Raw genomic sequence first — 26917 nt, forward strand, 5'->3', positions numbered from 1 at the left:
GAAAAGAAAGGAAGCTTCCCCAGACACATCAGTCCCTTTTTCAAGGACTGTGCCTGGTGTGGCCACTGGGAAGACTTCAGCACTCTGGAACCTCACCTGGCCCTTGCCACCCCAGTCATGCCCAGGTCTCCATGAGGCTGCCCAGTGGCCACCTGGCTCTGGTTTGCTGACCTGCCCTATAAAGTTGGGTTAGTCTCTTATTCTCAGCTGTGTGTGTGGGGGGGTCTTAGTTTCCACATCTGCAAAATGGGTATAATTATATGACTTTTGCTCAGTTCAGAAGGATGTTGTAAGGATAACATAAAGTAATCACTGTGGAAATAGATTTTGTAAAATTAAAATTAAAAAGAGTGGCAGCAATCATTCTTCTGAAGAGGGGGGAGAGGCAATCTCTGGCCCCTTAAAGGGCGGGCTTCTAATGGAACCTGGAAACAGCCACTGCTCTCACCCACAGGGGAGAGTCAGGGTCAATAGCTCTGAGGTCTCAGTAACTCAAAGCTGAGTAGAGATAGTAGCTGTAAATTGTTTAGGAAATTTTTAAAAATTAGTCTTTAATTTCATGTTATTGATTTTATATATTCCACCAACTCCCCCCAAAAGTTTTGAGGGCACTCAAAATCAAAACAAGCTATGATCATAACAAAAATAATTAACAAAAATAGTAATTCCAAACTCCTCTTCCTTATATTCAAGAACCATCATGACTTGGTCACAAACAGAGCAGATATTCAGGCCAGTTGTTCAAGGACTGAAGTGTCTGCACTGGTCGGTCAGCCACTGTTGTAGAGCACCTCCCCACCCCCCCACCCCACTCAGGACCCCCCTGATTCCCCAGCATCCAGCACAAATGGATTAATGGCAGACATGGCATGGGGCAACCCAGACCTCACCCCAGCGCCGTAACTGATGCTAAACGTTAGAGCATCTATTATCTAGACAACCAAGCTTTCTAAGTGTAGCTCTTACTCATCCCCTGGGCATAACCAAATGGGTTTCTCACTGGAGGCTCCCACACCCACCCCGTGCCCAACACTCTCCTGCTCTGTCATATTTCCGCTGCTGCCTCTGCCTGGAATGTCTTCTCTACTCCCCACTGCTCTCTGCCTGGAATCAGTCTTCTCCCCCCGCCACTGCTCTCTGCAGACCATATAGGAATATGGCGCTGAGATACCGAGTGCTGGCAGCCAGCTCTCTAAGCCTCAGTGTCCCCATCTGTAAAGTGGGACTTCTAAGAGGACCTACAGTGCAGGTGATGGCTCAGCACAGTTCTAGGTGCAAAGAGATAGTGTGGCCTGTTCGTATCACCAGCCCTGCTCTTCCCAAGGCTTCTCCTCTAATGCAGGCATGCACACAGCCTTCCCCCAGCCCCTCAGCCTGAAGTGGCAGCTCCCTGCTCTGAACCTCTACAACCGTCTCCATCGGCCTTCCACCTGGCTCCGGCTCCTTCCATCTCCCAGCGTCAGGCAGGTGTGGAAGTGGTCTCTCCCTCCAGTCTGATCAAGAACAGACACCCTGATTCATTTTGTCATTGCTAAGCCCGGCGTGGTGACCACCTGGGATGTTGAAAGCGCTCAGTGAAGCTTTGCTGACATACGATGAAATGCCGGTAAGTGTCTGTTGAAGGAGTAAGGCCAGAAAGCTTTCAATAAGAAATGCCATGGAGCTTTGTAGACAGGAGAGCAGCACAGGGTCATGGACGAAGCCAGATACTAATGACAGTCCAGCTCTACTGAGCACTTTCTAAGAGCCAGGCACCGTCTGAAGCACTTGGCATACTTGAACTCACGTAATCCTCCCAACAGCCCCGTGAGGGAGGTCCTGAAATTGTGGATCATCTGCACACCGCACAGGAAGCGAGCTCACTGTGGGCAGGGACCGTGTCCTTCATCTCCTGCCCTGTCTCGACACAGAGCGGCGGCTCACCAGCCAAAGGCAGGCATGTTCCCTTCCACCATCCTGGGCGCCTCCCTTACCCCCCCTTCAGGGTCCTGTCTCGTGATGCACCTCCCCCACCCGTACCCCACATCTGACTTCGGATGCTTCACTCACACTAAAGTACGATAACAGTTGAAGTCTCCAAAGGGCGGCGGCACCATTTGGGAAAATGCAGGAGTTTTTCTTTGTGTCCCTGAAATCACACCTATTTTAATCATACGTAAAGCTAGTACTGCAAATCCATATTCTATCAACTAAGAAAGAGGGTGCAGGAGCCAGAGGGATGCAGGAGAGTCTGTGTGAATCAGAAGGGGGTTTCTTTAAAGCAACACAATCCTGAGCCGGTTTCTAAGAAGGTAAAGGGGAGAGAAGAAGAAGAGCATTTTAAGCAAAGAACAGGGTGCATCGGGGGCCGAGGCTGTCATGAGAAAGTCTGGCATTAAGGCAACAGTAAATACAGATTTGTTCCCATACCGGAGTTCCTGGGTGGAGCATAAGGGCTTGTATTTTTCAGAAGCTCCCTGAAAGGTTCCGATGTGCAGTCATTTGAGGACTTAACGGATTAAACCAGGCATGCCCAACTCTGGTTGCATTTGGAACCCCCCGGGGAGCTTGTAAGAAGTGCTGAAGCTCGGGCCCCAGCCACAGAGATTCTGATTTAATTGGTCCAGAGCGGGGCCAGGCATTGGCATTTGCTGAGGCCTCCCAGGTGCTTTCTAAGGAGGGTTGGGAATACAGCATCAAGTAACAGGCAGGGATGAGTACGAACAGAGGGTCAGGATAATGGCAAAGGAGCTTAATGAGATAGAGTGTGAGGGATTCAACATGGACACTTCACAGCCTGGTCAAATACGGGTATTAATTGAAACTGTTTTTAATAAGATCTTTAAAATTTTGACTTTTATGGATTTTGTATATACCACCTACTTCCAAAAAAGTATGATCATAGCAAAAAATAATTAACAAGAGGCCTCAGAATAAGGTGGATAAAGGGTAGTGATGGAAGAGAAAATTGGATCCAGAGTTCCAGAGGATGTGAGGTAAGCCCCTTCCCCTGTCTCAGGCTATTCAAGTCATCAACCATCCTTCAGCAGCATCTGGGGTGCTCACACCTGTAAGTTCCATCCCTCACCCTCACCCAGCCTTGGGTCCCTGACCCAGGGCCCTTGTCCTCCATCTTTTCAGGTCCCGTGGGAGACACTGCAACTCCACCCACTGAGGAGGTGCTTGGCAGGTGACTGGTGAAATGAATTGTTGACCCAGCTCATTTTTAACAGGCAGCCTTTCCAGAGAATGACAGGAATACAGATTATAACATGGATTATCTGCGTTTGGAGACTGTATGCCATGTTAACTGAAGTGTTTGCAATTTAAAATGAGAATGGCAGTTCATGAAAAATCATGAAAGTGAATGCAAATCCTTAGTTGCAGAAAGTGTCATAAAGAACACGGAATTCAGTCCTGCCCCTGCCACCAATTCAAACTTCTAGGTGAATCTGTTATAGCATGTGTTATCCCTGATAGGCACACATGTATGCATGGTATACATATGGATGCCCACATCCATGTGTATTTATGTGTCAGTCCATCTCCTCTATATCAGTGTGTCTCAACTCTTTTTTTCATTATCACCTCTTCTAAGGAGACTTTTTAGACATTTTTTCCCCTCATGAACCCCCCATGAGAAGTTAATACCACAGATATACTGTCTATCTGTTTATGTGCTGTGTGTGTATTTGTGCTTTATATATAAGCAGAGTAAGATTTTTCACCCCTCAAGAACCAATTTTATCCCTCTTGGGGAGATATTGCCCCCGTTGAGAATGCGTGGCCTATACGTTCATCTGTGCACACGTGCAAACACACACACACACATGCACACCACTAGCCAGCTAGCTAGCTGGGTCCTGGGAGAGAGACCTGCAAAGCATGTTGAGCTCTTAGAGAAGAGGCTCCCCACCAATCATAGCCAAACCAGAGAGCAGCTCTGGTCCAGTGGTTCTTGTAGGAAACAGACACCAGCAATTAGAAAACCGGGGAACTCTAGCCAGTTCTGAAGCTCACTGGGCATGACCTGGTTTCCGGATCTTCAGAGTTTGGACAGATTTGATAGGCCACACAAGCAGAAAACATCTAATTGTTTATAAAAAGAAAATACCAAAATTCTAATTTTTGCATTGCCCTTGCAAACTACTCTGTTCAAATGCCTATTTTAAAGTAAGCGAACAAAACACATTTTGGGCAAAAAGAACCATCAGCATACTTATCATTTTATAGATCTGGTCATCAGGGTAGGCAAGATTTTATTGAACAGTCAACCAGTCAATCTCTGAAAAACTCATTAAGTATCTGTCAAATGTTTAGTTCTGTGCAAAGACTTGCAGGGGGTGTGGAAGTAAAGGTCAATGTCTTCAAATGTCTTATAGCCCAATTTTGTTGTAACTTAAACCAGGTATAATATCTGAGGGGTAAGGAGGCTCTCGGGAATTATTGTAACCTGTTTCCACCCAGTGAAAAGGCTTTACTTTGGTCGTACTAAAGGGGGCGAGGAGGGAGGAGAAAAAACTCACAGTGTGATTTGATTGACCCCAGCCTCTCCCCCAGTGAGTCAGATGCTCCACGTTCATAGCAAGAACTACATAGGATCCTGGATCTACGTTTCTGTCAGTCTCCAATAAAATCACCCCAAAGAATTTACTGAAGTTATAAAAGAAATATTTAGTGTTAAATATCCTAATAGGACAGTCTAAGCACTCAAACTAGGTATTATAATTAATACCGTAGGATCAGTAAGACTTAAAAGAAGATTCTGTTGCACAATTTTTTCTAAGGAAATACTGATAAGGTAGTAAACCACAGGATTCACTGTAGCTAATTTAAGCAGAAAAGGAAATGGGCTAGAAAGTCAATTTCTGGCTTCTGCCTTGAAGAAGCAGGGCCCAGAAGAAGAATGTTCAAATGGTGCTGGGTCGCAACAAAGTAGGACAAATGTCCCCTATACGTGTCAATATTGAAATCAGTTGAAAATACTCTCCAAAATATAAACATATGAATAGTGAGCAAAAGTACCCTTTATTATTACTTTGTTGGCATTTGAAAGAACCAATTTCCTGCCAGATCATTGTATCTGAGACTGCTGAAAAAAAAAGACCTTGAATTTGAGGAAAAAAGGCATACATGGACATACACACAGACACACACAGATGCACAGACACACACACGCAGACACACACATGCAGACACACACACAGACACATGCAGACACACATTCAGACACATACAGACACACACAGAGACATACACAGACACACACACAAACACACATAATGAAACTGGCCAATGCAAAAGTTAATCAAAATAAGTCAAAAGTAGCCAGAGATCATAAGTGGATTCCATGAATTTATATAATTTGAATTGAGGCCAGGATCTAACAGGCCCAGGAATGTAGTTCCACCTATTCCATAGTTGAAAAATTCCCCAGAGAGGCCAAGTGTCTTGGTCAAGGGCCCAGGGGAGTCAAGGACATAAACCACTCCAAGGGTTTACTGTTAGGAATGTTTGCCTTACAAGACAACATTCTCATTTCTCAGAAAATCTACCTCTTGCAGCAGATGTATGAGGCCTCACAGATTGGCTTGCCTGTTTGAACCACTTACCTATCTCATGTGGGTGCAAAACTGGTTGGGAAATGCAGTCATTATTGTATTTTTACCCAGTGACGTTCCTGGACAGACCCCGTAGCGACTCCCCATTGCCAAGTGGCCGTGTCCCAGCACACAGATGTCAGGGCACTGCCCAGAGAAGCAGCATGTGTCAGCAGCACGGGGCTTGGTGGAAGGCAGGCCAAGCAGAAAACGTCAAGGGGATCATTTGACAGAACAACACCCCAAGTGCAGGGCATGAGAGAAAAATCATGCTGGCGGTGGGGGCGAATGAGTTCTGTTCACACACTGCTCTCCCACACAAGGACTCGAGTCCACAGCCACAGAAACCTTTTCCTGGGTCTGGTAACAAAGTCTAGAGCCTCAGTTTCCGTGAATATTTCATCCCATGCAGAATAGGAATATTACTAATTTGGATTCACCCAGGAAGATTCTCTAAGAAATTCAGAATGCTTCATTTTACAGCTCCACTCGGGGGTGGCCAGATCTCAGTGCTTAGTGGCAAGGACAGTGACATGTGAGTATAGGCACCTCCACAGAAGGCAGCCCCTCCAACCTCAGCACATGACAGCAAAGGCCAAGACCTTTGCTCTGGGTAACACACCACGGTCAGTTCATTTCCTTGTCAGCTGGGCCCCTTGGTCAGGTGTCAGCCCACCACCTGTTTTTGTAAATAAAGTTTTATTAGAACACAAGCATGCCCATTATCTATGAATTGTCTACGGCTGCTTTCTTGCTACGGCAACAGAGTTTGGTAGCTGTGGCAGAGACCGTGTGGACTTCAAGGCCGAAAATATTTACTATGTGACCCTTTATAGAAGAAGTTTGCTGACCTCAATCTAGGTTATGGGAGCACGAAGACCCCTCACCAAGTAGATAGTAAACTGCTTGAGAGGGTCCTTTTGGAATCTCCCACCAGGCCTCCCACAATGCTCAGTACACAGTAGAATCCATCCAAGAATCAACTTGTGAGCTGAAAGGGACCTCAGACATCATTTCATCCAATCCTCTTATTTTAGAGATGAAGAAACTCAAATGACCAGTCCAAAATCCTAGAGTGGCAGGAAGCAGTAGCAAACAGCAACTTTCCTGAATTCCATTGTATTGCTATGTTCCTCAGTAAATATTCATTAAATAAGGAATAAATGCAAAGATACATATGGATCTATATAGCAATATCATTAGTTGAGCATATGGTATATACCAAACACCATATGAATATAGGCATTTCAGTCTTGGACCTCAAACTTTAGGAGAAGAGTGTATACATAAAAAGTTTATATGTGTATTATATATTATGTATAATATAAATATGATAATGTATGTATGTATGTGTGTGTGTGTGTATAAAGCAATAATAAAATGATGGTGCACATGCTCCCTTGTAGGAAACAGCCAGCCATGAGGAAAGACTCCATCTGATCTGTGACTTCAAAGTAACCATGTCAGTTGGATACCGTCCTCCTTGCTTGAACCCAACAAAAGGAAATCAGCACGAGCCCAGGGGGCAGAACCATGGTACGAGTGACAGTTGTCTTCCATCCCTGCCTCTTTTCCCAGATCCTTGTAGACCATCCTCCCCCCACATTACAAGTCCTTCATCATTGAGGGGCATCTGATAACTGCTCCTTTGCCCTCCTTGGCTGATGTCTGATCACACATCGGGAGGTACTCCTTCACCCTAAAGTGTTAACCCGCCAGACCTTCCCTCCGAGGACCCTTTATCTCCACTCTGGAATGAAAGGTGCCTCACCCTTGATAATGTAGTTCTTGGCACACAAGTCGAAAAATGTTTTCTGAAGAGCATCAGGCTTAGATAGGCCCTAATTGCCCTTTACGATGACCTAAAGTGGGAGCGGGGCCAGAGGGATAGGACTTGGGCTTTCTCCAGCGGTGCCCTTGCTCTCCTGGCCAAGAGCAGCGCCCGGGGTCCTGATGGGGTGGAGAACGGGAGGCCCTTCACCACCTGCTCCTCCAGAACCTGCCCTGGCAGCAGGTCTGCTGCGGGGAGAGGTGGATGGCCTCATCCCCCTTCTTTGCCTCAGCTTAGCTGGGAGTATCCCCTCACTCCATGCCCCTGAACTGAACCCCAAACCCTGATCTGCCTATGCCACAAAGCTCAGCTCAGTGCCTTCCTAATACCAGGTCCCCTTGCTTCCAGCTCCCATAGCCTTGTATGTGCCCTTGGCTCCCAGTCCTCCTGCATATCCAGTGGCTGCCCTGCCCACCCCTCCACCCCAGACTGCAAAGTCTGCCCGGGCCCGACTATGTCTGCCTTGTGTACCTTATTCCCTTCCAGACCAGGCACTGGGCACCTGGTCGACCTCATGCAACAGCTGCCACGTGGAAGAGTGCATTGCAAGCACGTCTGACTTTAATTTTGTTATTTTTCATTACTAACATACGTTACAAGATGTGGTTTTGTAGTCAGTCAGACCTAGGTTTGAATCCTAACTCTACTACTTTCCATGGGACCCCAAGTAAAGCTCTAACTTTTCCAAGCCCTAGATTTCCCATCTGTAAATCAGGCACAAGGTACCCACCCCGTGGCATGTCTGCCTCAGGGATACTGAATTAAATGGAGTGGCGAGCACAATGTCTAGTGCATAGGAGATGCTCAAAAAATTGAATTTATTATAAAAGCCTCCCACCGTGTTGCTACCTTTGACTATGTCATGTGTCTCAGAATGATTCAGAAAGGGCCTAGCATCTGTGAGGCTGGGCCCCCATAGAGTGAACCACAGCCAATAGCTCTATTCTCCCTGCTGACTTCAGTCTGCTGTGTGGCAATATAATAGCCTACCCTCTCTGGGCCTCAACGTCCTCTTAACAAAAGCACCATCAGGCTCCTCAGAAGCTGCTGGAATCCCGTGAGGACTCAGTGGAATCCACTGAATTCCAGAAGTAACACTGTTAAATTTATTTTGATGTATTATTTTTCATCTTTAGAGGGCCCTGGCAAATTGTCTGTAATTATTTTTATTGTAGGACTCTACCGTACCTCTTTAAATGAGTCTAGTTCTTAGTAATGGAGTAGGGGCAGAGTAACTGGAATAAACACAGGTTTCCTTCAAGCCAAGGGTTCCATCCTTGCAAAGATGAGTTTCAAAGCTTACCCTAGAATCCTGAGGCACTTTGGCCAATGGCCATCTCTTGGCAAGGGGACGGGGTCCGCTTTGGGTAGCTACCCCCAGATCGCACAGCAAGCATGACCTCTACTCCTGGCCTGAAAGGTAGCAAGCCCAGTACACAAGCTGTTCTCCTCGTCTCTCTCTGCCCCTCCTTCTGATCCTCTTCCTCCTGCATCCTGACCTGATAAAGCAATCCCAGCCAACGAACGTGGCAGCAGGGGCTACAGTGTCCAGGTATAGCCCATCCTGGGTAACACTCACATTTTAAAAAGGATCTCTGGGGGACAGGCCTTAAAGCAAAGAGGTTGATCAAAGGGTGGGAACTGATTGACATCAAAGGGTGGGAATTGATTGACAGTGGTAGAGAAATAGGAAGAAGACTTGAGAACAGGTGGGTCTCTAGGCGGCTCTACCTTCCATGTCTGGTCATCGCCTGGTTTGCCTAAGTGTAGAGATGTGACTTGGCCTTGGACTATTTGTTGTCACCTATGGAGAACTAAGGAAAGGCGAAGCCTTGGGCCCCCCACTCTAGCTGGCCATTTAAAAAAATGTCTCTTGACTCAGCACGAGCACTTTCTCTTCACGCAGCTGGGAGGGTCTGGGTGCAATGAGGCAGCAGAGAGCACAGATCCCATTGCCTGGGGATGGGGGCCAAAGCCTAGTTCTACCGTGTCCTAGCTCTGTGGCCTTGGACAGTGGACTCAGTCTCTCTGAGCTTCCCTTTCCTCATCTGTAACTTGGGAGTAATAATAGGACCCACCCAGAGAATTCAAGGAGCTAAATATGCAAGGCATTCAGAACAGCACAGAGCCATGGCTATTGTTATTCAGTTTCCAAACGTATTCTCTGACTTCTGAAAGTGCAGAGACACTCATGGGACCAAAGAGGACTGGGGAATGAGGGTTGATTTTTCTACTTCATAAGTCAAGTCAGCTCCCCTCTGTTTATCTCACCTTATTTCCCCTGACATCCCCCCCGACCCATCAATTCCCGACATTTTCCACTTCAAGCGCATTATATTCCGGGGATAGGCAGAACAGCTGTGCAAAAAACACAAGCCCATGACTGTTTTTTAACTCCAAAGGCCATGGAGCAGGTTCTAAAATCAAGGGTCAATATTTAAGATGATTGGAATATAAGGTACACTGAGGTGACCTGAAAGCAGCTGGGAGACCCACTGCCCCTCAGATTTCTCTCCAGTGCATGTCACGGTCCTTCACATTCCCACTGTTAGACTCACTTCTCTGGGTTCAGGGTACCCACATGGGCCCTTGTTAGGTCATGGGCAGTGCTCCCATAATAGACTGTGCATCGGAATCCCTGGGGCGCTAGTTAATTACAGATGCCCGGGACCTCCTCCCCACAAGACTCTGATTCATAAGTGTGTGCTGGAATTTGTAAAGCGTCCCAGGTAGATCGTGTGATCATGCGAGGCTGGGACACCCTGTTCTGGTTGAGATCACTGAGGTCTGGGGTCAGAATCTCCAGGTTTCTCCCTCAGCTTGTGCAGAAGAAACCAGAGTACAGGCCCCAGAAAGTCATCTTGTCTGCCATGAGGATTAAACCTCTTCCTTCCTCCAAGGGACTGTGTGAGGATAAAATCAGATGAGACTCGAAAATGCTTCCGAAACCGTACGGACACATAAGGAACCGTTTTAAGGGAGTATAGGAAATCAGGCTGGGAAAGGGAATGCAGGCCTGGTTAGAGTGTCCTCAATGTCAGGTAGAAGCAGGGGAACTTGATCTAGCAGGTAGAGGAGTGGCTATGACAAAGAGAGTATTCCAGGAAGATTAAGCTCATGGTATCAAACATGGCAGACAGGAGAAGAGAGAGGCTGTCGGCAGGATGCCGTCTCAGGGAGTGATGAGATGACATAGTGGTAGGAAACAAGGAAATAAATCATTTCTACGGTAGAGACTGGTTTGTTGTTTGTCAAGCCTGCTTCCGCTTTTCCTGAAAACACAGCTCAGTGACACTTGAGTTCTGGACTATGGAAAGAGGCTGGAAGTGATTTGGCCACTTCCAGGCAGGGACCATGCACGGTCTCCATGTGATCCTCCACCTCTTCCCCATGATGCTCCATCCTTCCCCCTGTGCTGGTCGAATGCAGAGTCCAGCAGAGGAGTTGGCAGCCTTAGGGAGTGGCAGGACCGCAGGGCAGAAGGAGCCAGAGGAAGGAAGATCGTTCACCAAACCCTCCACTGAGCTATTGTGGGAACAAGGTGATGGGTGCATACCGACCAATACAATGCCCTACACTTAAACAATGAAAACTCTAGTTTACGAAAGGAGTCCATGTTTCTGATTTTATTTGACCCTTATAATAATCCCACCAGACAGATAACACCTTCTACGTACTCCTAAAGTACTCCAAGGAGGAGAGGTCACGTAACCTTCCCTACGTGGCATCCTTCTCTCCCGAAAGTCCTGTGGTCCAGCCCTGCTCAGAACCCTTTATCTCCACAGGAAAAATCTGAGGCATTTGTGATAAAGGACCACAGACATATGGCTCCTTTGGTTTCCAAGGCAAAAAAACAAAGACAGAGTGGATGCGAGATTTTATGATATGACTACAAAACGCCACAGAATCCAAATGTGAAAATAAAAAAAAGGCAGGTGAGATTGCCTCCCCCCCGCCCCGCCCTGCTGCAACCACCCACCTGCTGTGTTTCCTGGGTCTCTGCTCCCTGTCAGCTTTGGGAAGCACAGGTGGGCAGTGAGGGGAGAAGAGCCTTGGGCTGAGTCAAGAAGTCTTTATCTGCTGTCATGCCAACCTCCCAAACTGAGTTTTTAAGCAATAGTAACTGGGACGCGGTTTTCACTTCCTCTGCGTTCTAGGTAATGGGTTCGCAGTTGGCGTCCATTCACTACACACCCACCCCTCCTTCACCTTTTGTGTTATCTCCAGTCTGATACTTGAGTCTTCCCCACTTACCCTAGAATAATGATAAACTGAAGTGGAAAACATCACCTTGAGCTCCGTAGAGGTTGGTATAGGGTATAGGGTAACCAGCACCAAACTTCTACACACCACAGCCTGGGGGTCACCCAAGACACAGTGTGATGAACTCCACTTCAGAATACCTCTCCTTAGATACAAAGGGGCCAGGCACACCACCTTCAGATTATTAAGTACTTTCCTTGCTTTCAAAATATAATTGCCCCACAAGCACGAGGTAACACATGCGATCTTCTGCATTTTAAATAAAAGCCCAAATCGCTCAGTTTGCCTCACGATCCGACCCAAACTTATATATCTGTCTGCCTTCCCCACATCCCTTCACACGCTTTGCCAAAGAAGAGTAGAATGCTTAGTTCTTCTAGACACTTCCTGACACCTCTTGCCTCTACAAGCCATCGTCCATACGGTTTCCTCTGTCTGGGACATCATGTTTATTTCCTACCGCTCTGCTTCTTCATCACCTTTGCTAAATCCTCCTGGGCCTCATTCCTCCCCCTCAAATGGACATTTCCTAAAGCACAGTCCTTACCTCTTTAGCCCTTCTCCAAGCTCCCTCGTCCAGGGAACCCATGCCTTCAACGGTGGTAGGAAGGAAACACAAGTTCAAATCCACACCCCTAGCCTGACCTTTATCTCATTGTTAGCTCTGGTTTTCCAGCACTCCAATGGCCATCTGCCCTCAACTAGCCTGCCATCACCTCAAACAGAACAGTTCTAAAACCAGAAGATTAGTCTCATTACCAACAACTCCCTTCCTCGCGGCTCTATTTCTATCCTAGATCCGTAGGGTTTCCAGGTTAAAAAGGAACCGTAAAGCTGAAGCTCAATTCGTTCATCTGCACTCAATCCACTTACAGCAGCTTGGACGATAGTGGCCAAGCCCATCAACAGCATCAGCATTCCAGACCTGGAGACCAGTCTCTCCAGAGGTGAACTGACCATGAACCTAAACTGGGGCCCCCCTCCTGTGTTTGCACAGGCTTCTTCCAAGGCCTGTGCTCGTTCTGCACCCACGTCACTCTTGCCCAGCAGGCTCTTCCTCTCGCCCCAGCTTGGGCTCATGGTGGCCTCCCCACAGCAAACCCTGGAGGAGCCTCCCCCCCACCCCGGCCTCTGCTGCAAGGCTCTCCTTCTTCATAAGCACCACGAGCACAGTCATAAGAGCGAAGGCAGAAACAGTGGCAGTTCACGCGTCATCTCGCTTCTCTTCCTTAAACCCATAAAGCAGGTAACCGGAAATGTTAGACTGTGAATTTATCCGACAAGAGGGGGTCAGACCACATGACTTCTAAGAGGTTTTTCCCAATCAGAAATGCTATGATTTTATGATTGTTGAGCCCATCTTACAGAAGAGGAAGCTTGGCCTTAAAGAAAGCCACACAACCAATACGCAGCAGAGCCAGACCTGGAATCCAGGTTTTCTTACTTTGAATTCATTAATCTTCCCACCACATCGTGCAAAATAGCATAGGAACCATTCTAACGAAGCAGGGACCAAATCAAGCTCCTACCCTGGGTAGAACCCTCTGGCAGCTCCCCATTACTTACCAGGGGGCAAAACCCACTTCCCTGCCATTCAAAACCCCTTCCCACTGCTGCGTTTCTATCTTATTTCCAACTGTGGCCCTCCACATACCACTCCCTTCAGCCAACCTTGTGTACCCACTGGGCCCCGCACATCCTCACCTCCACGCTGTTTCTGGACCTGACGTGCTTTCCCACGCCTAGTCACTCAGTGACTCTCATCACTCTTCAGAGCACAACTCAGGCCCCACCTCCCCGCAGACTAGACCTGGAGGCCTCATTTGAGCCACATGGGTCCCTTCATCGGCTCCTCTCATCTCGTTTCCTACCACTCACGGGGCATGATGTTGGCATTTTTACTCCTCAGCTGCAAGTTCACGGGCCTCTGAGACCCCATCTTCTTTGATCTCCCCTCCCTGATTTCAGCTTTCACTGAGGCTGGCACAGCGTAGATGGTTCCGTAAACATGTTTGTTAATTGGTTAATTGATTGATGGATTGTTTTTAATCTCTTAACTCCTTGCATTTCTTATCTTACTAATACTTCCTTCATGCCCAGCTTTTTAAATTACTTGTCACTCCTATATCATAAAAAAATTACAAAGGAAGAAAAGCAAGTTTAAAAGAAAGGTCAAAAGCATTCCTTTCCTCCCTTTTCTGGTTTATTTAGGGTCGATCTGGGGTGATTCAGGCTAATGAGCATATTTGTCTCAGCCTCCTCCATCCCAAGAAATGCACGTTTCCAGTGGGGAGTCGATTTTCTCTTGCCCTTTGGATCCTCCACTGGGCAGGTTCAACCCTACTTACCCATGATCTAGGCCAGTGGTTCTCAACCTTTGACGAATCCCAGGATCACCCAGGGGTAGATGCCTGGGACTCACCCCCACCTCCTGAATGTGAATCTCTGGGGACAGGGCTGGGCAGGTCCATATGAAAAAGCTTTGCAGTGACTTTTTCATGCCCCAAAGGTTGTGCGCCAGTGGCCTAGCCATTGTTCACCGCGAGCGCTGCAATAAACATAACTCAAAGAAACTGCCCGGGCTAACAGAGCTAGAGGGGACTTTGTTTTAGGGTTAAAAACTCCATTTCTTTTTACCAGAAAGAATTCATTTTACTTCTGACGGCAGATTATCTATCTTATTTATCCTTAAAGCACTTCACACCTCAGAACTAAGATACTCCCTGAATAAATATATGAGTGTGCAAAGTAGGTTCTCACTCAGGGAGCTGGCAGAGACACTTCCTTGGTAGTTGGAGCTGACCCCTCACAAGCAGCGTCAGATCTAAGATGCCCCCGGGGTGGAGACTCACACCTTCAGGAAGCCCATGCTTTAAACACTTCGCATCTTCACTATTTCTGGTCTTCCAGCTTCGATGAAAAAGACAACTGAGAATGTCTCCTGGGTAACAGTTTTTAAAGGTACCAGATATTGAGAGTCTCTTATGTTTTTCCTATAGTCCAGATAGATAATACACGTAAATGTGTGTGTGTGTTTTCTAGGAGAGTAACCATGGCTAGGCAGAGCTTGAAGTTTGCAAGCAAGTGAGAAAATCTGCATAGAGATCCCAGGGGTCCTCTTGGAACTAAAGGACCTGGACTCCAGAGCCTTCTCCTTATTGAAGGGTCAAAGTTGTAGCACCTACGGATGAGCCGGGGAGGCCCCACCTGGAATCCAGTGACAAGAAGGGGATAAAACCCCGGAAGTATCATCCCCATGGAGCTGAAAGGGGAGGGGCCAGTGAAGCACCCCCAGTGGTTTGATGCATCCTGGTCCAGCCCCTCGAGCTATGTGGGAGCAACTACAGGAGGAATCAACATCTCTTGAGTTGGAAGAATCCACCCATTGGTCAGAGATCTACACTCTCCCTGTGGTTACATTACTTCAGACAGTGGCCTGTGGGGGACTCCAGCTCCTGAAGCAGCAGCCCTGTGGGAGGCAATCAGATCCAGAGACAGCTGCCCTGTGCTTGGGCCCCCAGCGGCCTTTGTCCCGGCTCCAGCAATGAGGCAGCAGAACATAGGATTGAGTGTCTGACTTCTGGGACACATCAAGGAAGGAACATGCAAAGGCTTGGCTTCTCACTTTTTGGGCTATACTGGGCCTGCAGAGGAGGCTTTACTTAGACCCCAGATTCATACACAGCTTGTTCAGTGCTCACACCCACCCCAGGAAATAGGTATTGCCATTATCAGTACTGCACTGGTAAGAAAACTGTGGCCCAGAGAGGTCAAGCAGCCTGTCCTAGCTCACACAGCAGATGACCCTCAGTCTGACACCAAAAACTGCACTTTTCTACTACACCTCCTGTCACCACTCATGTGGGCCCAGCATCTGAAATCTCAAAAGGAACCAAGAATGGAAAGCTTTTGACCTGACCGTCTAAATTGATGGGTTCTTTGCCCTGGGTGGAGAGAGCCACCAAACACCCAGAGAAACAGCCCAAGTCGGCACGGAGGCAGGACCTGACACCACTGGCTGTAGGCTTTAGCATCTTGAGACCCTCAGTCCTCACTCCCACCACCTGCCAGGGAACCTGGGACGTGTATGAGTCGCCCTTTGACATTAGCACTCCCATGGATGTGTTACCAGGTAAGGATGCATTCGCTGACACAGCAGGGCAGATGAATTGGTGTATTGGATTATTGACCAAAGATCAAAACCAAGAGGTAGTGGGAAAGAAAAACAGTGGCATAATGTGATAAAAGGAACTTCAAAACCTGATAAACCCATGCTTGGGCAGGTGACCAGGCAGCCAGTGGGCAGCTGGGGTCTGAGAGGCAACACGACAACATTTGATCCTGTCTGTTCTGGAAGTCAGATGACCACACCACGGGTCACCATGTCTTGACTTGTGCTCTGCACCACTGTCAGAGCCTTTTGGATCACTCAGTAAATGAAAAGACTAGTCATTTCCATCAGACAATCAGCAGGACTCCGTTCTGTTTCCCCCAGGCTGAATTGATGATTATTTACTAGACCGACCCCATGCACGGATTGTTCTGGAGCCCTGCAGATAGGGCTTTAGAGTCCGTCAGCATCTGTTCACGGAGCACCGGTTGGCTGCAAGCTCTCTATCAACAACGCTCCTGATCGGGATGACCACGATGCCCAGAGGCTGTTAGAAGTTCTAGACATTCATCTGCACTAACAAGGCCGCCTAGTTCGGCTGTGGCAAAGCTGACTGCCTCGGGACCCGCCTCTGATGAGGACACAGTGGCTCTCCACCAGAGCTGCACGCCGGAGTCACCTGGGGGTGTGGGTAAAAATCCCACTTCTGGGTCCCACCCACAGAAACTATGCTGTAATTGACCTGGGGAGCAGCCTGGCATCAGGAGTTTTAAAATCTCCCCCAGATGATTTGAATATTTAGCCAAAGTTGAGAACCACTGGTTTCTGTTGAAACTCACACCCTTGGCCCCAAGAGACATTTGTTGCCAACTGGTGCACCATCATCACTTCACTTTGGTGGCTTTCTACCTCCGGGGTCTAGGGGTGGGACTGGGGGTGAGGGAGTCCATACAGATGGAGATCTAACTATGCAGCACATCCTGTGTTTGTCTTCCCAAATCACTTTCTGTTTTGCTTTTATTTCCGTGCTCTTTCTTCTTTCAATAAACCACACTCACTGCCACTATCAACTCTAACCTGTTGTCCTCCCTTTGTGATCAAAGTCCCAGCTGTGTATGATCTCATTTATTCTCAAAATAGCCCTGCGAGTGAGGAATCAGCCAGGCCATTGTTCTCTAAGGCAAATCAGGGACCTGCAGATCAAGAAAGGTTCTATCTGCCATGGAACTCATATCCTTATCGAAGTCCATGTGTTCATGGCAATTTCCAATTTACAAAATGCTTTCCTCTATTTGTTCCTGTGGCATCCTCACAGCCAGTCTGTGGGGGAGGTATTTTCATAACCAGGGTGGCCACACGTCCTGCACAACATCGGTGGCACCTGTTGTCCCAGCCTAACCATTGGAAGCACCTCTTTTCTCTCTCAGAAGTGTCTTGGTTTGGACAATTCAAGATACGGGCATCTTATTTGTAACCACCCTCTTGTTTTAAGAGGGGTGTATTGAGACTCATACACTTGTTCATACACTCTGAACTTGTTCAGAGTCACTCGACAAATGAGAGGCAGAGACAAGATTTGAACCCAGGTCTCTGTCTCCTTTTCCCCATCCACATTAGTTGGGAAATGAGAATCAGAGCTGAGCTCCTCAAACCTCTGTGATCTCTTAAACACCCCCATTAGAATGTTCCCCAGACGGGAGAGACTTGAGGTACAGAGCAGGGATGGGCAGGAGCTTTGACAGCGTTTTATGACCACATTAGAATGGACTAGTAAGTTACCAGGAAGTGTCATCTTGGAAACACTTGAAAGCCTGACTTGGCAAAAGAAGGTGCAAGACCTGACGTATGGGTGTTTGGAAAAGAGTAAGAAATTTAGAGTCTAAACTGCTAGTTGAGGACTGGATCTGAATGTTATTTACTGCCATCTACGTCTGGGCATTTCTCATTAGCTCCCTGAGCACCTGAGTTATTCAACCATAAAATGGGACAAATCATCATCCTTAGTTCCTGAGGTTGTTATAGGGAGAGCAAACGGCTGCTTGCCAAGTGCTCTGACAGCATCACGTCTCAAGAGGTACCTGGGAGCCACATTTATTTGTTTACATCACTTTTCCTGAGTGAACCAAGGCTCACGAACAAGGATGCTGGGAATCTGATGAGATAAGGTATTTGAATGCGCTTCCTAAGTCCTAAAACGCTGCCATTTAGTATTATTATTAGCAGCGGCAGTAGTAACAGATGATGATTATCAATTGATGTGGTACAGAATCGTATGTCCTTGAAACTCTCTGGATTATGGAGGTTTTGAATGACACACCCAGGGGACAGGCCAGGTTTGGGGGGGAGTCCCTCCATGGAAGTGTTGAAGACGACCACATCACAACTCTTACTGGGTGAGGCAAGCCCTGCCTGGGAGGCTTCCTAGAAACCAACCCGCTGGGGATGCAGAAATGACCTCGGATACCTGACCCCTTCAACAAGAAGGACTTTCTTCTGATGGGAATCATACAGCTAAGAGACACGGCAAACTATGGAAATGCCTGATTCTATAAATCAGGACATTGCTTCTCTAACACGAAACCGTTCAAAGCCTGGGCAGTGTCTTTATTTTCACAATTTTTTTCAGCCTTTACTTGTCCCTGTAAATGATAACTACTAACCAGAAGCTCAAAAGGGGGGTGGGGGAATCAAAAGAGCTTTCCTATCTGATTTTTTTGTTCCCTCATCAATCTGGCTTCTGCACTGACCAAGGAGGCCTGCCTGGCTCTCATGGGTTCCTTTCCTTTAGGGAAAAAAAAAACAAATGACAACACAGGTACTTTAGAATTCTTGTGGGCACCGGGGGCTGCGAAGTGAGCTTTCTATACAAATGGAGAAACCCTCCAAGCTGCCAACATGAAATTCAGAAGGTGCAGGTAGAACGCTCTTCTCACCTAGGAGTGGGGCAAAGGGCTCCTTTGGCTCTAAAAGAGTCAATTTGTGTTTCAAATATCTTTCAGGAACTTGACACCGTGAAACTACCTGCTCCCAAGGAATCTGAGAAAGTCCTAGAATAGCTTTCCTCAAGAAGAACAGCAAGACTCCTTGCTCTGTAAAAGCTCTCCGTATTCACTCCCTAGACCGCAGGGTTGGACGCTGGGGGTCAGGGCAGACCTGCCGGGCCCTGGGTCCAACACTGCCCAGCCTGGGAGGACATGACCTCTTTCATTACCTGGTCTGCCAGAGAGCCTGGAAATCCTCCCAGAGGGGTCCCAGAAACCAAATGAGGGAGACAGAAGCCTCATTTGGGGGGAGAGACACAGGTTGAGGAAAGTAAGTCTCACTAAAAAACAAATGTAATATCTATGGATAATTTTGAAAAATAACCCTCCAAGATGAAAAAATCCAGCGGAAAAAATTTAACAAAGCTTCGTGGTAGGCTGGGCCACCTGAGACAGAGCAATTTCCAAGTGCAAGGTAAGTCACAACTGGTTTATTATTTTTTAGGTGTCAAAAGGTACCGAAGACCAAAAGGTCATACAGATCTTATACTTTCTGTGAAAATCTATTTGCTTGATTAGTTTGTATTAGATAAGGATCCTTTGGCCAAAACAAATTTAAAAGACGTGTATATTCCCCATCCCTGGGGAATATATATGCCTTTTAAACTCAGCCAGGAGGCCCCTGACAGGCACCAGGTTCTCTTCCCTTCTCAGTTACCTGTATATGTCCAGGGAAATTGCATTCTGAGGGTTTTTCCCTTTTGTGAAAAGTCTCAGCGCTCAGGCAGCCTGCCGACGCCCCCTCCCCCAAGTCCTGGCGACTCTGCACCTCCCCGGAGGCAACTTCCCTGCGCCTCAGGTTTCCCCGCTTCTGCTGCACGAAGACCTATCAAATGTTTCTTTCTTATTACGCTCGAGGACCGGGAGACGCTGCCTCGGCCTCCATCCTTCCCCCTCCAGGTTGCAAAGGAAGTGCAGCAGGTTTGGATGTTAGCCCGTTTCTGCCCAGGGAGCGAGGCAACTTAATTTAATTTTTTCCCCTGTGCCCCTTCCTCCGAGTCTGCCCCAGGTTACCCTTAGCCTTCCCTGCTACAACCCCGCAGAAGCATAATTATGACAATTACAATAATGTGGGCGAGTGGAGTGTTTGGTTTCTGCTTTGCAGGTCACAGAGCAAGAAAACGTCTTTGTTTCCTTTTGCTTTTCTTTTAATAGCTCTGAGTAAAAGAGAAAAGGGGGATTTTAAGAAATGTTATTTTTGCTTTGCCAAAGGTCATATTATTAGTAATGCTTTCTTTTCTCCCTCTTCCTTCCCCTCACCCCCCAATTTTAGAAGAAAGTTTCAGGGGTCCAGCCAGGTTCCTGCCATCTCCCTGCACCTGGAGATGCCCCTCAGGACAGGCCAAAATCGCGCCGGGGCAGGGTGACGGCTGGTCCTGCGGCGGGTTTGACAAACTGCCTGGCAGACTCTCCGAGAAGACAGCCACCTGCCAGACTGCACCTGACTCCATCCCTCCCGGGAGCCCCGAAGCAACAGAAAGGCCACCCAAGGGACCGTCAGGGCTGGGCTGCGCTCCCTGGGGAAGGTCCGGCGTCCCAGAGCGCTCGGCGCCCCGGGCACGTGAGCCTCGAGCCTGGCTGGAGGCGCGGCAGGTGCTGCGGCGCCGGGACGCCGACCTACCTTCACGAAGAGTTCGATCTCGGGGTCCCTGTCGTCCCCGTTAGCGGTCGCCGCGTCCGTCATGCCGTCGGCGCCCGGGGCCAGCGTCCCGGGCCGGGGAGGCGCCACCTCTGCGGCGCCCGGGCCAGCGCTCCTGCTCCTGCCGCTGCTGCTGCCCGGCTGGGCCCCCTGCGGAAGAAGTTTATCTCCTTTAATCTATTTATCTAGTTTATCTCCTTTAATCTATTTCTCCAGCCGGTGACAGCGGTGCCTGAGAGATCGGTGCCCCGCGCGATCACACGGAAAGGAGGGAAGCCAGGAGGGGACAGGGGGGCGGCGAGGGAGAAAGGTGGGCTCAGGGATGGGCGGCAGGTCCTGAGAGCAACAAGTGCCGCGCGCTGAGAGGTGTCACCGGATCCGCGCCCGGCAGCGATCCCGCGGTCGCCGCCCGCGCCCAAAATAGCCGGCGCCGCGGGGCGGGGTCAGCCCCGGCGGGCGGGAGGGAGGGGCTCCCCGCGAGCGCGGCCCCCGCCCCGCACCCCAGGCCCTGCGGGGCGCGCGCAGACCGGCCGGGCGGCAGCGCCACTGGGGTAGGAGGATACCCTGGGAAAGGTAAAGGGGGATGGGAGTGGGGGGATGGAGAGGATGAGAGAAACGAAGAGAAGAGAAAAGGAAAGATGACTTTAAGCTTTACGTGCATTAACGAAGCATCACGTCCTCCAAGTTACTTTCCTAGCAGCGTTACCCACGAGGAAAGCCCCTTCTTGCCTTAGGGATGCTCAGAGTGGGGAGAGCTGTGGGTAGCGGGGAAGAGAACGGAAGGACCCTGAAAACCATGCATTGGCCATCCTCCTGCTGGATCAATAGAGTAGGGCTGGGGGGAGGGGGAGGCAGGGATGGGCAGGGGGTGGTGCGTAAGGTAGAGAGAGAGGTGAGCTAGCCCAGTCGGGTGCAGCCAGAGCCAAGATCCTGTCCTTTAACCTTCATGGGCTGGTTTTCTTCCTCTTTCTTTCATTTTGTCTGTTGCATTCTCTTCTTTTTTCTTTCTTTTCTATTCTTATTTTACTTCTTTTCTCTCTCTCTCTCTTTTTTGTTTGGTTTTTTGTTTGTTTGTTTCTTTAGTGAAGTATAATACACGTATGGGGAAAAAAATGCACATCTTGTAAGCGGACAGTTAAATAAGTTTTCACAATCTGAACCCATCCATGAAACCAGCACCAGATGAAGAGGTAAAATGTTAGCTACCCGCCCAGAAGCTCATCCTGATCTCTCCTCTCTAGCTCTCCTCCCTCTCCACGGCTCTCACCCACCTGGGGTGAGACTTGTAACAGCACAGGGTAGTTTTGCCTGGAATCTTACAATAAACGTAGTATATACTCCTCCGTGTCTGGCTTCCTTTGCTTACCAGTACGTTGGTGAGATTCATCCATTCTGCCGTGTGTAGTTGGAAACCACCCATTTTTATTGCCTCAATTTATTTATCCATTCTTCTGTTGATGGACATTTGCATAGTTTCCAGTTAATGACTACCACGGGGCTGCTATGAACATTCTATCACAATCCTTTCACGACACATGGACACTTTTCTGTTGGCTATATACTCAGGAATGGAATTGCTTGGTTCTAGAGTATTAGAATGTTCTTGAATAAACATTGCAGACAGTTTTCCCAAGTGGCTGTACCAATTTACATTCCCACCCTCCATTTCTTTTAAAAACAGGTGCTAAGTCTTTTGCATCTGGAATTTGGTCAACTTCTATTTGTGTTCTTTGCCTTCTCTTTAGCTGCTCCTGTCTGTGGTCTTTCTTGCCTTACTTACAAATATATATTTGTTCCACAGCTTTCTAAGAAAAAAATAAATCACTTAATAAAAATAAGTAATACTTATTAGGTACCAGGCAAAAAAAATGCTAAGCACTCTACTTGTCTTAACTTATTTAATTTTTACAGATAGTGTTATTATCCCAATTTTACAAGTGGAGAAAGTGAGGCACAGAGTTATTTAAGTAACTTGCCCGTAGTCATTCAGCTAGGAAATGGTGGAATCAGGATTTGAACTCAGACAGACAAAGCCCATGCTTTTAACTACTCTACTAACTGCCTCTCTCAAACTTCAGGCACACTGGGTAAGGCACTTTGGGGAAACAAAGGCACTGCCCTGGTCTTAATGTAGACTAAAATCTATTTCAGGAGAATAGTCCCATGAGAGGAAGACTAAGGCTGCCACACATGGCAGATGGAGGGGCTACATAAGTCAGCATGTAGAGAGATTATTCACCACAGTTGGAGTGGCCAGAAAGAAAGACCTCATAGAGGAGAAGGCACTACAGCTGAACCTTCCTGAAGAGTCAGACATCTGATAGGCAGAGAAGATGGCAAGGTATCCTGACCACCCTTTATGGCAGGCTATTTCCCCATAAACTCCAAGTGCAAATGTCTCCTACTCACTGAAGAAAACAGTCACCAAGCCTAACTTGCAGCCCTCATGGTACACTATAGCTTCATCAAGGTGAGGCTTAATTGCTCTCCTCCTCCTTGTGGGCTTACATCACCAAAGCCTTTAGAGAAGCAGTCACCTTCATAGCTGTACATTCCAAGCCAATGACTGCATACTCTGGGAAGGACAAGGTTACAGAGGGAGACTGCTACGTTCACTGCATGCCACACAGATTCATCACTTTCCTGCTCTGGACAGTGGACAATATTCACGATAGCAATGTGAAAGAGGTAAAGAAAATTATATGCTAAAGTGCCTTTGAGGATTTTTTTTTTTTTGAATGAAAGATGCTCTTTACACATGTGATTATTTTCTTGACTATGAGCTAAACAATGTGTGGTATGACCTCTACTTTCCCTAATCCCAAACCTAGCAGAGTTAGCTTTTATTTCATCTTCTCCAACGATCTACCACTTACTGAAAAAAGGAACAGTTCCCTTTTAATTTCTAGATAATACCTCCCATTTGGACATGCCTGCAGATAGCTGATAGTTTTGATCTTATAAACTTTCATTTTGCAAAAAAAAATTTCTTCTTTGGTTACAAAATATTTCTAGTTTTTAATTCCACATTCTGCTTTAGTTCATGACAAAAAAGACCTTATTTTGTACCCTTTCATGTCAAAGCATAATTGGTTAAGCAATTCTAGCTTTCTTCAGAGAAACACTTCCCTGATCATATAGACTGTACTTCTAATTATCATAGTTTCACAAACTTGTTGCAAGTTTTGGATAAATCCTTATTAGGAAAGCACTTCAAAAACATATTCAATGCTCACTTTAGCAGCACATATACTAAAATTAGAACAATACAGCAAAGATTAGAATGGCCCCAATGAAAGGATGACATGCGCATCTGTGCAATACCAATATTTTTGTATGATCGTTGAAGTCAGAAATTATAACATATGTGATTGGGTTTTCAATATATTCGATTTAATGACATGACATAAAGGGTGAAGGCAAAGGAATTTATATAGCTGTAATGTTTCTATACTTTACTTGAAGTGGTGAACTATGAACTCTAAGCAGATTGAGAAAAGTTAGGTATGTATATGGTGACCACTCCTAAACAACAGCTATAAAAGTTACACAAAGAGATACAGTTTTAAAAACCCAATATGTAAATTAAAATGTAATGACAAGAAATATTCAAATAATCTAAAAGGGGGAAAAAGCGAGCAAACAGAAAACTAATAATAAAATGGCACATTACAGAATCTCACTTCAAACGTAATGATATAGTTAAAGTAAAAAGATGGGGAAAAATACCATGCAAATGCTAATCAAAAGAAAGTTAGTCACCATATTAACACCAAACAACATAGACTCCAGAAAAAGGAAATCATCATGAATAAAGAGACGGGTATTACATAATGATAAAAGAGTCAACTCATCAAGAAGCTATAACAACCCTAAATGTGTATGTACCTAATAACAGAGCTTCAACATACATGAAGCAAAAGTGATAGAACTGAAAGAAGAAAAAGACAAATATGCAATTACATTTGGAGACGACAACACTCCTTTGTTAGAAATTGATAGCACAAGAAGACAAAAACATCAGCAAGAGTATAGAAGACATAAATAATACTATCAAACAATTTGATCTAATAAACATTTATACAATATCCCACCCAAACAACAGAATACACACTATTTGCAAGTACACACAGAACATTCACCAAAATAGACACATGGAACATTCACCAAAATAGACCATATTCTGGGTTACAAAATAAACCTTATTATTTTTAAAAGAATGAAATCATACAACATATATTCTCTGACCATAACAGAATCAATTAGACCAATAATAAAGATATATGGAAAACCCTTAAATGGCAATTAAGCAATACAGTTTAAGAAATTCACTTGTTAACAAAGAGGCCTCAAGGATAACTAGAAAATATTTTGAACTAAATACAAATGAACATAGAACATATCAAAATTTGTGAGATGCAGCTAATGCAGTACCTAGGAAGAAATCTATATGTAAAGTGTTCTTTTTAGAAAAGAATAAAGGTCTCAAATCAATAATCTAAGCTTCCACCTTAAAAAATTAGAAAAAGAATAGCCAGCTAAACACAAAGCAAGAAGAAGGCGTAAAATAATAAATATAAGCACAAAAATTAACGAAATTGAAAAAAAAGATAAAACAATGGAGAAAATCAATGAAACCAGAAACTGGTTCTTGTAAAACATCAATAAAATTAATAAACTTCTAGCTATATTTACAAGAGAAAAAGAATATATTATTATGAAACAATGATGATCCTTATAAGGAAATTTTCCAAAACTGTTCACCTTACCCAGTACCAGAGTATATCATTACTTATAGGCTCTAGCTTTTATGTACCTATGGTATTTAGTTGAATCCGCTCATTCTGCCCAAGGTAGCTATTTATATAGGAATCAGGTTGTTCAACCCTTACATTCTCTGCAGAGGATCTCTTGGACAAGCTCAAGGGCTTCAGGTTCAAGCTGAGGAGACTGGCAGATTTTGATGACAGCTGCAGAAGCACCAGTCATATCGTGTCTCTGTAGGAGGATCTAGTGAGGGTAGACACAGAGAGGTGAGTGCTTCCACCTGCATGAGGTCACAGGTCGGGCCCTGAGGAGGATGGGGTGGGTTGCTAATTCTATTCCTTCATCAACTAATGTGCTCTTGGGCGTGCTCAACATCGCCAGTGATCTTTGTTAGAAATTGCCTACTGCCTACTTGTGCTCAGCAAAGGGAGAGGCCAGGGAGTAGGCTGGACTGAAGCCAAGAGTCCTTGTCAACAACTGTCACTCATCCCACTGATTCACTCATTACTCCACTAGAGTTTTGGGGGTGCCATGCTCTTTCTAGAACCCTCTGAGAACATGCAGTGTGCATATCACTTCCTGACAATGAGCACATTTAGCTCCTGCATTATTTCTTCATGGAATTCCTTCATGGATTGACTCATGTCTTTCTCACAAGAGTGAAAGCTCCTTGAGGAGAGGAATCCAGTTTTATGTCTCTTTTGCACAACCCACAGGATGTAATGGCCCCTGGCTGTAAACTTGCAAACAAACTGATGATATTCCCAGTACAGTGTACATGCTCATTAAATAATGGTTGATGGAATCAGTTAATACATAACTGGCACCTATTTTATTCACAGCCTCTTCTTCCTCTTGGACTTCTGTACTCATATCTCTCAAAGGCTGATATTAGTGAAATGGACATTACAGTGTGAAGTCTTTATAAGTATTCTAACTTTGAACTGAAACATAGGAAAGGGTTCTGTAACAAAAATAATAGTTAACATTTACTAAGAGGCCACCATGTGTGGGAACTCTGAATCTCTTATTAGCTTGCTTCATCTTCATAATAACCCAAGGCAGGTGCTATTTCGCAAATGAGGAAGCTAAGACTTAAAGAGGTTAAGTGACTTGCCCAAGGTCACATAGATAATTATAAACAACACAGCTGGTATTCTGACCCAAGTCTCTCCATCGTTAAAGCCTATTTTCGTAACCACCAGAATTTACTGTGTATGTGAAGTAGGATGTGGCTGGATGAGGTTGAGATGCTGATAGAGATTTAGAAATTGCTTATTGAATCGGTAGGATCAGTGAATGGCTGGTCTTAGATAAGGAGTGACTGGATTTGGGGACTCTGGAACCCTAAGAGACACCCAGAGATAAGCTGAAAAAAGAAATCGGGACCAAGAAGTAGCACATCAAAAATAAAAAATACCCAGCCCCTAGAGAAAGGAAAACCACAGGAGACAAAAGGCAAGAGAAAAGTGATCTCAGGTCATGTTCTATTGCATCACCATGCATTTCTGACAGGGTTTACTACTCTGGTGATTGTCCTCACTTAATGGCAAAGCTCATACTTCAGTCACAGCAAGATCACATAAAAACACAACTATTACACAAATGCACTTTAAAAACCTTGGTCCTAGGTAAATACATGTAACAAAATTCCAAAACAACTGTTGACCCATATTACTCTTACCC

General features: G+C 46.3%; 1 protein-coding gene and 1 non-coding gene across 2 annotated transcripts in view; one reads left to right on the top strand and one right to left on the bottom strand.

Annotated features, from left to right (window-relative positions):
- The window catches only part of LOC103013699 (chloride intracellular channel protein 5), a 102991-nt gene extending 82138 nt beyond the window's left edge, over positions 1-20853 (bottom strand). The window contains exon 1 of the mRNA XM_028161762.2: positions 20447-20853. Coding sequence (XP_028017563.1) covers positions 20447-20509 — 63 coding nt within the window. The 5' untranslated portion in view covers positions 20510-20853. The remainder of the gene's footprint in view (positions 1-20446) is intronic.
- Positions 20854-23692: 2839 nt separating this feature from the next.
- On the top strand, positions 23693-23799 carry LOC114235511 (U6 spliceosomal RNA). The gene has a single exon (XR_003621669.1). It is a non-coding gene; the product is annotated as a U6 spliceosomal RNA (small nuclear RNA).
- Positions 23800-26917: the final 3118 nt, after the last annotated feature.

Source organism: Balaenoptera acutorostrata, chromosome 10 (assembly GCF_949987535.1).
Source record: "Balaenoptera acutorostrata chromosome 10, mBalAcu1.1, whole genome shotgun sequence".
NCBI classification, from domain to species: domain Eukaryota; kingdom Metazoa; phylum Chordata; class Mammalia; order Artiodactyla; family Balaenopteridae; genus Balaenoptera; species Balaenoptera acutorostrata.